Source organism: Lycorma delicatula, chromosome 8 (assembly GCF_047948215.1).
Source record: "Lycorma delicatula isolate Av1 chromosome 8, ASM4794821v1, whole genome shotgun sequence".
NCBI lineage: Eukaryota > Metazoa > Arthropoda > Insecta > Hemiptera > Fulgoridae > Lycorma > Lycorma delicatula.
Genome location: NC_134462.1, coordinates 63,612,930 through 63,625,028, shown reverse-complemented (window position 1 = coordinate 63,625,028; position 12,099 = coordinate 63,612,930). Strand labels below are relative to the sequence as shown.

General features: G+C 26.2%; 1 protein-coding gene across 1 annotated transcript in view; it reads right to left on the bottom strand.

The window, feature by feature from the left end:
* Positions 1 to 11,826, bottom strand: part of LOC142328697 (gamma-soluble NSF attachment protein-like) — a 30,530-nt gene extending 18,704 nt beyond the window's left edge. Inside the window, exons 1-4 of the mRNA XM_075372630.1 lie at positions 11,607 to 11,826; positions 10,767 to 10,834; positions 3,501 to 3,585; positions 507 to 524 (exon numbers count right to left, since the gene is read on the bottom strand). Coding sequence (XP_075228745.1) covers positions 507 to 524; positions 3,501 to 3,585; positions 10,767 to 10,834; positions 11,607 to 11,665 — 230 coding nt within the window. The 5' untranslated portion in view covers positions 11,666 to 11,826. The remainder of the gene's footprint in view (positions 1 to 506; positions 525 to 3,500; positions 3,586 to 10,766; positions 10,835 to 11,606) is intronic.
* Positions 11,827 to 12,099: the final 273 nt, after the last annotated feature.

Here is a 12,099-nt window from a genome sequence, read left to right as displayed (position 1 = left end):
TTTTTTTAATGGTTCACAATACAAATCGGCATTCACATTAAATACGACAAGCAAGACACCCTTTTTGTCTACAATTTTTATCATGTACTTTTATGAAATAATGAACAGCACCACTGTTGCTTTAATGTCACTAATACTATTCGACCCATAAATGTCATGAATATGCCTGTGAATTTCAGGTGTGAAATTTAATTTCGCTGTAAAAAATTAGATTATTACTTGTACTTCACACTCAATGGGATCATAAATTGTAGCATTCGTTATAAATGGATGAATATAAAAATAACACCAAAATTACTAAACTATTGTTGCTAACAATGACTACTGATTGAAATAACTTAAGTAGATTTAAATAGAGTAGAGTAACTTAAGTAGATTTAAATTTCCACTTTTATCATATAGTTACAACATAAAATATGCTTATAAAGGAACATAAAAAATTCATTACATTAACTACCTTAAAATTAAATTATATAATAAAACAAAAATAAATAAAAAATACTTACTTAGCAGCATGGAACAATCTGTACAGTCAATTAAAGATAAATATAATATAATATTGGTACCCTTTTGTCTCTTATCAGATTAGATGCACAATATAATATTTGTCAGTTGGTAGATTATATACAGAAAATTACAAATAAATTATTATCAGGAAATTCATACTTTAACAGGTTTAGTGAGTGGTGAATGCATACAATATAAAATAAAATGCTTTATATTAACCTCAATAAAACTCTTCAGAGACAAGTCTTTTTTTTATTTAATAAAGATCATACCTTAACAAGGCTGTTCAGTGTTCAGAATTTATTCTTAGAGTACTGACACAATATTAGTGTTCTTAATGAACATTTTTATTCTCAATATTTATTGTATTTGCACTTTATATGTATTGTACTATAAAGAATAAAAAAGAATAAATTACAAAATAAACTACTTTTAATAAGTAGATTTAATTGCAAACTTATTATTAACATTTGAATGCATGAAAAAAATGTACAAGTTACTACTAAATCAGTTAAAAGTAATAAAGTTTATTAATAGATTCTTAACTGTTAGGATAATATTTTGAAGTAATAGACACACAGGAAAAAAGGCTAGTCAATTTTTTTTTCTAATTTACAGTATTTAACCTTATATATGTATATATATTATATACAAAAGATAGTACAAAAGTACAAAAGAAGATTTAATTGATTTTGAAAAAGACAACCATAAAGAGAAATTAAATAAAACTTTTGATAAAAAAATAAGTCAATTAAGGAATTATAACAATAAGAATCCCAATGTAATACAAAAAATAAGTGACATATGCAAGTACTACCTGTTTATACCCCATATAAAAACAACCTTATTTTACCTTGTAAAGTGTTACAACTATTAAGAAATTATAATAAACCTAATTCTCATAACAGTAATTTTGATATCAAAAACAAAAATCGTGATTAAATAACAATTTTAAAACTTTACTTGAAGTGTTTTTTTGATAATAAAGAAACATCTATAATTTCAAATTCTTTCAAATCCAATTTAAATGATTGTAACATACATAATATAATTTAAAATATTACAATTGATACTGAACATAATATTGAAATATTGGATATTTTGAATAAGAATCAAATAAAAAATGTAATTGGCCATAATATAAAAAAACAATGTAATTAATAAACAAATAAAATTTGAGGTTATCAAACGGAAAAAGAGTTTAATGATGATGATCTAATATTATAAAAATCGGACAAGACTAATATAAACTAATTATGTATAAAAATAAGTTCAAAAAACTTATAGATAATTAATTACATTGAAGAAAATGATTTTAAAGTGATAAAAGACCTGACAAACAAATATTTAAAAATTATAATGGACTTAATATTAAAATATAAATGAATATTACACTCAATATTGTATCCATATGTACCATCATACCCAAAACTTACTGCGTTACTGAAGTTATATAAAATAAATAATCCTGTAAGACCATTAATAAATTTTAAAACGGCACCTAAAACAGCTAAAATAAAAATTTTAAAACGGCTAAAATTCTTAGAAAAAAAATGAATCTTGAATATAAACACTGTGTTAAAAATGGTTACAAAGTGGTACGTTAAATTTTATTAAAGTTACCACTTAACATTAAAATGGTAAGTTAAATCACAAACATGCACCTTAATATACCAGTTGATAAAACAATAGAAATAATAATAATAATAATAATAATAAATCATTTAAAGGAAACCCCAAAATATACTAATGTATTGATCACCATTGTAAGGAATATTTGTCTTCAAAATTATTTTCAATACAAGAATGAATGTTATTCACAAACATAAGGACTATCTATGGGTTCAGCTATATCTACAATTACGTCTGAGATTTTTATATAATATTTTGAATGTATTATATAGTTCATGGTATACTGGGTACACAGAGTACTATTATAAATAAGATATGTAGATGATTTTTGTCATATATAATATTATATGTATAATGCATTTGCTCATTATGTATAACTATACATAATGAGCAATTGATCATTTTAAATAAACTTGATAATTATTAATTATGATTAAAATTAAAAATTTAATTTGAACTGGGAAAGAACAAAAAAAATACTTCTTTTAAATATTGAAATTAAAATAAACAATATTATAGAAACATCAGTTTACAGAAAACCCACAATGAATAGTATTACAAAACATGTAAATTCTAATCACCCACATATACAAAACATTTGTGTATATAAAAACTTGATTTTTAGAGCTATACATTATACATAAAAACTAAATTATACATAATAAACAATAATAATAAATACATAATAAAAAATTCATTATACTATGTTATACATAATAAACTAAAAAAGAAATAGAAGAAATAAAACATTTTGTAGTCATATTTATTGTTTTTAATAATGTTTGTGCTATGTGCTGTAATATAAAAAAAAACATAACCTAGCAGAAATGTTGTTTCAGCTAGGATGATGGAAATAGGGGAATCCATAGGATGGCCGTCAGGTAGTATGTGATGTTTTATTTGCAATAATTTTTTAGAGTGTTTATGATTTGTGGGATATTTTCTTGTGGTACCTTGTTATGTTAGTCTATTTTAAAAAACTGAAAATGTTTCTGTTACTGGGTTGTTAGTTTACAGATTTGTTATGTCAAACGATGCTAATGTTGAGTTATAGAGTGTTGTTTTTTATTTTGTTTGTGAGGTCTGAGCTGTTTATGTACTTTAATATTTATGCTTGTTTTCTGCAGACTTGTGCATGAATCTGGCAAGTTTGTTTTGTTTCTCACAAACAAACACTAAAAAACAAACATTAAAATTTTTGCTAAAAATAAATACTACGAAAACAACATCTAACACAGAAAATAATAAGGCAAATTGCAAGGAAAAAAAACAAAAATGCATATAGTAAAATAATTTATATCACTGGAAACTGTAATATCACTCACAATGAAAACAAACACATATATTATACAAAAGGATACGATCTATTCTGCTTATGACATTCTGCTGCTTTCAATAGGCACTCTTTACATTGCTCATATGATTTTGCATTCCTGAAACACGTTGCTGAAACAACAAAAAAACGTACTATTATTAAATTACACTTAATTTAAATTAATTCATATTAGTTTCTGTATCAATTAATTGTATCTAATTGTTATTTAATTTAAGTTAAAATAATTTTTAATATAATTAAAATACTACAAAAGATTGCACACAACCTGCAATCCAACTGCTTTTAAAAATATCTTCTCATTCTTAAGAGTTATTAACAACAAACCTCATACTGCAAAAACAATGAAATATCTACTAACAGTCACCTAGAGTGACTTGAAATATTGTTTCTCAATAAAATACTTCTCTAAACAACAGATAATAAAATATGTTGTAAAAATAATTTTTGTACAGGTTACAAAAACAAAATGTTCTTCATTAAGCTGATCTTTCTTGTTTATGTATTATGTTCTTATTCCTAGTTTTTTATTTACATGGTATCACTTTCCATCCTTTTTCTATAGAACAAAAAAGATACTATGAATGAGCTATACATAACAGAGTTAATGTTAGTTATTCAAAAACATATGTACCCAGTAGAGCATAAATCAAAAGTGTGCATCAATTTAAAATTAAAATATTTTTGCAGAGCATGTTTCTTACCTTTGATATAAAGCAATACAGAACATCAACATTTGTGAGTCCATTACATTAACTAATGATTTTATACATTTAATTGATAAATTATAAAATAGAACCAAACAAATCTATTAGCACTGATTCCAATTATGCATTCAAAAGTAAAAATGCTTCAGACTTTATATCCAGAACTTCACAACAAAGTGATGAGAATTTTGATTACAAGTTAGAGGATTATGTAAGTCCCCTAATTATTACATAATTTTCTGAAGTGATCTTATATATCACAGCTTTAAAATAATTACTTGAATCAAAAAAGGCAAACCCTATTTTGAAACAGCACAATCAGTTATTTAGTAAAAAAATCTTGTCTATTAGAGAAAAAAATTATTTATTTTAGCTAAAATAATGTATTGACTTTATTTTTAAAAATAAAAATATTTTTTTTATTAACCCTAATTTTTAAATTTGCAGTTCCTTTAATCCAAAATAAAACTTTTATGCTAATGTTTTGATTTACACTGTATGTAAACTAACTGACAGTTTGATAATAAAAATTCAGTGTGCATGAATGTTTATGTACCCTATTCCATTATCACCATAAAGTAACACGAGTAAAGCTATTACATGAAGTAGTGTTAACTGAACGATTCTGCTAAACTTCACAAGTTATATAATACATTGTACACCAACTTTATGGGGTAGAGTTTGTCTTGTGAATTAGCTAATTCATCATATCATTTATTTTCAATAATGCAATGATAAAATGTTAACATCAGTACTGAAGAAATTGACACTTACAGACATGTGAATATGTACTTGAAAAATTTATTAAAAGAGTGGACACCTGCAATGAACCCATGGTGGTCATTTGACTGACATATTATTCCACATTTAACCACCTACATTCTACTTTACACTACAATAAAAATATTAGACAAAAAAGTGAGTTTTTTTCCTAATTAAATACGTTCTTATTGAGACACCCTTAACATATCTTCATAAACTATATATCTACAAGCAGCACCCACTTTCTAGCCATGTTACTGTAAGTTATTCGGAGGTTTAATTTTATTAATTGTTTATAAACTACAAAATTTAGGGTACTTATAAGTTCTGCCCATTACGTATAATCATTGTTTTAATCAAACCACCTGCTAGTCTACTACTATATTCCACTGCAACTTCCTAACCAATCCTTCACGACGATTGCAAAGCCTTCTTGTCTTCTTTGCACTTGAAGTTGTCTCCTTTGTTGTTGAAGTTGACATTTTCAATATTTGTAAAAGTTTTTTTTTTTAGATTATTAAAATTAGGTCGTAATTTAATAACTTAACCAATACCAGTAACCTAATACAATTTTGATTCAAAAGTACTTGTAAAACTTACCCAAATTGAGATTTCAATGAGTAGCCAATATCTTTTTTCAAGAATTCATTTTTATTTTTATATTGGTTTATTTTTGTAAACACTATCAAAGAAAAAATAAATTGTAGCAAAATTTTAATTATTCTTCAATGAAATAGCCTGTTTTTGTAACAATGAAAGTTAATTACTTTTCAGATACTTTATTTATTTTAAATTTTAATGCTAATGGCCTTTGATCCACGCTTAATTTTTTTCAATTTTGATAAAGTGCTACAAGCACATCCAATTGTTCAATATTGTGATGTGGGGCAATGTATTGCTTTTGGTCTTCGTATTCATATGTTCTTTGTTCTGATGAGAAAAATACTTTTAAAACAGTTAACAGGAAGAGACTTTCCAGGAACTAAATTTAAATTTGTTCTTAAGAGCTTGCACTAATGTTATTTGTCTTAAGTTTTTCTTAACTGTTTTTTTACGAGTTCTCAAAGGGTTGCAACAGAACTGTCCATAGGCAGGTGACTGAATTTTGACAAAAACATTTGTTCAGTAAACTTCAACAAGTGACATCTGAATTAATATGTAAAAAAATAAGTGTTTGTTTTCATCAATAAATTCACAAATTTTTATGAGTTCTTTTGACATTATACCATACACTGTTTTATGACACTCTTCATTAACATAAATTCCTATGGAACATTGTTCTTCCATTGTTTTATGTGAAATTACTTAAAAATAATGTAAAAAATTTAACTGGTTTTAAAATTTGCAAATATAATATTACTAAGTAAAACTTATTTATTTAATAACACTTCAAAATACGGGATAAAATTTCAGACACTCTGTAAAGATGTGAACATGTCACTGACTAATGTCAGATTGACCAGTCTGTAACTGCAAAGCATGCACGAGCATCTTGCACCATAAATTTTTCTGACAACTGGAAATGAATTCAAGTGCCTGTTATAACATGAACACTGCAATTGAATGGTTCAAACAAGTCCATTTCAAGTATAGTAATAAGTATAAAAATATTAAACTGCCAAGAAGACAAGAAACCCCCTTGGAGCACTTATTTAGTGAGTCAAAATGGTATCGCTTTTAACAGGTTTTTCATGATATTTTAGAGGTTATAAATTTTTTATTAGAACAACAAACAGAAATATTTTTATTTGCCATAAACATCTACAAAAATACTGCAAGTTGTGCAAAATTTGAAACTTTTATCACCAGCCCCATCAGAATTATTTGGAGCCAAAATTTGTATTTTAAAAATTAATTTGTTTTCAGCAATTCATAAAATTTTAGGGGTAAGTATATCACCATTAATATTATTTATGGTAAAACTACTAACACACCTAACATATAAAAAAAATAATTGTAACTGTCTATGCCATCCCTGCCTCTTGAAAAAATTACCAAAAGTGAACTTTCAGAGTTTTTCTTATTCAACCTTATTGGTAATTTTCTCATAGAAAGAAGAGAGACAGGTAAATAAATCACAGGATCATCTTTTAACTTGAGAAAATATGATAAAATTGCTTTTTGTTTCATCCTTCCGAGACTAATAATTTTTTAGTTATGAATTTTACTGTAAACCCTTACAAACACAAAAATAGGTGTGCACACCATAACAAAAACGATTGCCTCAGGTTAACTGCTTAAATAAAAATTTAAAAAAAATAGTTTTAAGGTCGAGACATGTAGGAAACAAGTGGATAAGTTTTAATTTTTTTGAATTGGTCAAGCAACCACCCTTGGATCACTTCAAATGGATTGACCCGAATATATTTTAATACAGGTTCAATGCAAAAATAAGTATCAGAAAAATCAGCTTCAACAATTACTTATTTTAAACCACATTTTTCCACCAAACTTTCTTTTTTAAACAGAAGACTAAAAAAATATTACAAATTTTTATTTTAAACACAAATTAATTATTTATTTCAAAACCTTGTTGTGGAACAACTTCTGAAATAAATGATTCAAATATTAAGCATGGAAAAACACAGATTTTATCTTCATTTCACTCTGACATTTCAGAATCTGTATCTAGTTTGTGCCGACTTTGGGGGGGTGCACCATCTTAAGTTTTCTTTAACAGAAAACCAGTAAAATTTCACTATAACTATCATACACATTATTTTTCTCAGTTTAGTGATAATTTTCTATTAAATTGATTTAAGTTTTAAGATTTAGTTAACTGGTTAACAATGGCTGAGTAAGCTAACAGGAAATGCAGAACATGTATCTTCTTAATGAAAACTTATAATGAAATTTTTCTATTAAACTTGCAGTACAAAAAAAGTGTAATCTTCTGTTTGAGCACTGTTTTTTCCCCACTAATTTACCTGAAACATGGCTGTATATATAAGTTTTCCTTCAGTTAATTCAAGATTATCTCTGTATGTTAGACCAGAATCCATCATAATCTTTACTCTACATGAATACTTACTTAATATTCAACTATAATTTCAACTTATTAACTGCCTTTCTGTGTAAATTTATATTACCACTGTCGACTTTTGATGTTTGCATAGTTTATATTATGTGACTACACGATCCCCCCACCATAACTTGTTAATTTTTCTTCTTTTCTTACATTAATGTCTTAACTCATTCCTCTCTATTGTATTAACTTTTGTTTCTCTATTACAATTAAAATAGACGCACACTTATTTGGAGTCTTATCTGAACACTCGCTTAAGATAAATCCTACAAAGTACATAATTTGATTGTTTTCTTTCTAAAATAAAAATAATAATTTTTTTAAGAGATATTGTTTATAAGAGACATTAAAAAACAACTCTCATTTATTTATTAATTTCAATTAAAATTATTATTCCAAAAAAGTAAGTGATCAATTTTGAATAAACATTATACAAAATAAAAATTATCGTAGGAGGTTGTATTTTGTTGGTTGTCACATTATATTAAATAAAGTTTATTTATTAATGATTTATAATGAATAGTAATTTTCTTCTATTTTTGTGACTCATTATTCTTTTGTGTTTTTCTTCAAAGGAGAAGAAAGTAAACTTTACTGAAATTTTAGGCTTTCAGTAAAGTTTTTTCCTTGCTTTCCTCTCCGGCAAAAGTAATGACAAACTTAGAGGAAAACCAAATAAATAACCTAAATAACATTAAATTCTTTTATCATACTAGATATAACAATAAAGTTTGCATACTAATTTTATTGTGAGTGCAATGACAACACTTAAGGTTGGGAGCAGTGGCATAGTGATTATTAACAATTCATGCAATTTTTTTTCAGTTCTCTCGACAAAATTATGTTGAATGTAGCTCTGTTTTTGTACACATATGTTTTGCTACTGTGAAGATGGAGAAGATCAATTGTGATTTTGAAGAGTAGTAAGTTGTGATGAAATTCCTTGTGAAAGCAAGGAAAAAACTCGGAAATTCTTGTTGTATATAAACATGAACATGATTCAGCTTACTGTGACATCACGAGTACTACCAGTGTAAAGATAAAAAATTTATCTATTATGATTACTATTTTAAACTGTATGAGACAATTCCAGGAACTTTTTGAATCCTTTTTTGTATAACTGTTGTGCTGTATATGGTATATCATATGTATAATATTACAGATGAAACTGATCTATATATAATACAAAAAAAAAACTGAATAAATGACTCTGTCAACAACTAACAAACCATATTCTAAATAATGATGCAATTCACAAAATTTCATCCCCTATCAACAAAAATTTAAATAATTTAGAAAAAATGATATTTAATTTAATCTAACTACTGTTGATCTATATTTTCCTTACATTTTTTTTCAAGTTATTTTTTTCTTATAAAAAAATGAACATAAATACAAAGTGATTCAAAAAAGAAGGTTACAAATGTTGAAGTTTATTCAAAATACAGAATTGGTTGGGACATCATTTATAGCAAAGAACATCAAGATTTTCATAAAATATTCATTTTGGTGATGATACACATCCAAACTGAAGCCACTTCTGTAATTGTAGTGGTGATTTGATTTTTGAGTTCGGCAAGACTGGAAGTAAGGGCGTAAACAATATTCTAAATCTTTATTGAATCTTAAACAAAAAGTAGTTAAAGAAGAGGCTCATGTAATTTAATTAGTTTGGCTAATCCAACAACCTGGGAAATCTTTATTGAGGAAATCCTGCACTTTTGTAAGATAATATGATGGTACAGTGCCTGAATAAAGATGAAATTTTCCAACTTGGTCATCTTTACCTAACTGCAGAATGAGAAGATTTTTTTTAGAATTTTCAGCATTTTTTGGCATGAAACAATTTATATTACTTTCAATGAAAAATAGCTATATACCTTATCTTGGTTCAAAAGACATTTATCTTTGAACTTCATCTACATGCTCTATAAATTTTCATGAATTCTATATTGTCTTTGATCCTGCTATTGTAGGGGTTCACCTTACCACTAAAACAAATATCTGCATTAGTCACTTTTAATGGAATACCTGTTTCATGAGAAGCGTATCATGTGGATTTATGACAACTATAAACAAATGTCTACCTACCCTAACCAATACCACACTAACATCCAGAAACACACAAGTGACCTTTAATATTTCAGATTAACAAACTATTATCTCAAAAAAATTCTGGTCCCAAACATAGATTGAAGGTCTGCTGGAAGAGACCCTTTCATACTTAGTCCAAAAATTATAATTAACTGTAACCACAATTTCATTTCATGAAATTTTGTCAAATGATTACCCATAACACAATTAGTAACCTTTTTGGAAAGGACACTACTAGTGCTCTTGCTAAACGGAATTTGTACTACTGTACTACCAAAGATAAACTCATATATGTTTTGTTCAACCAGTTTTATAAGTACAGTATTCTGAATCAATTTTTATCTGCCATCATATTTGTGCAACCTGTAAATATAAAAATGCCTGACTAGTTCAGTAGTGGTAATATTAAAGCTCATAATTTATTTTCCCCTTTTTGCCCTGAAAATTCAAGATTCCAGTAAGCAAAATCTTCATAAAGAGCTAAACTCCCTATTATATAAATTAAATAAATGTTTATTTTGATTGGTACATAAAAATACATTATATAGATCACATGAATACTATTTCTACTGTCCTGTAAGTTTATTTTTATATTCTGTGGTATAAATAATTCTATATATCTGAATATCAAACCCAAAATATTACCCACATATAAAAAATTAACAGTAATAATCAATTAATGTAAATCTAGTTCAGAATTATTTACCTGCTTTTGAATATTCTTCTGCAGCTACCTCATAATCAGGTCTCCATTTCAAAAATGAAGTCTTGAGGCTAAAAGAAAAAATTAATTAAAAACTGAATAAAATAAAGTATATTTTACTGATTATCAAGGAAGTTAAATTAATAATTTAGAGCTGTACTATGGCAAATTAACATTTTAAAATTTATTAAAATGTTTACAATAACATTTTAACAGCATAAAATGAATCTACTGAATAGTCAATATTAACTGTTAAGATTTTAATAGCATTTAAATGTTATTAAATTGGTTTTAGGATCAAAAGAAACGTTTTTCTACTATATAATTGCCATAGAACCATGTAGAGCTTTCTCCTGAATCTACTAATACATTGAGAAATATATGCAAACATTTTTTACTTTTGATTAATTTTGGTATATTGTTTTTTTTTAAATTGACAATTAACAAACATTAAATTATGGTATGGTTTTAAAGGTATAATATAAAATTTTGCTTATTTATAATTTTATTTACTGGTTTACAAAGTATCTCAAACTGGATAATGCAATTAAAGATTCAATACACTGATGAAAAACCAATATTTTAATTTTATTTAAACTGATCTTTACAATTTTTAGTAGGCAATATCATTCAGCAATTACAACACAACACTTTTGTATGCCACAACCATAATACTTATTTGTATATAAACGATTAAAAGTTATATTTCATTTCAAAAAATAAACTACTGTGTCCGTCACTTTACCGAGCGTTGTAAAACGAGATAAGAATTCGAAATGCAAAATTGATTACAAAAACAAGGAAACGGATAAACAAAACTGTTTCACACGTATTAAGTCTTACCTTTTTTCAGCTGCTTTGATATATTCTAATCCTTCTTCTATCTTTTTGTTGTCAGACATTATAGACGTTTATGAATTTGACAGCACATTAGATATCGCCCACGCGATTTTCTGTTTTGTAACTAACTTGATCAATTACATGACCTACCATTTTGTTTAACTTTGCGCAGTTGAATCGATATTTAACTCCTTATTTGTAATTATATACGTTTTATGTATTGTGAACAATGTTTTTTATTTTCATAAATTAGAAAAGGTTTTTATTTATATATAAAAAACAGCTATTTTAAATTGTCACTGAAATTCATCGGTTCATATCTAAGTTCTACTAATCAAGTTTGCAGTGTATTGCAGTATGTTGTCAACTGCTTATACAGAGTGCACCACGAAGTCCTCCCGGACATTTCATAACCTATTTTACTCGTGAAGATAATGCTAATTTATAAACACATGTCCTAAAATGATTCGTTTCCGAATTAGTAAAAGATTTCAGC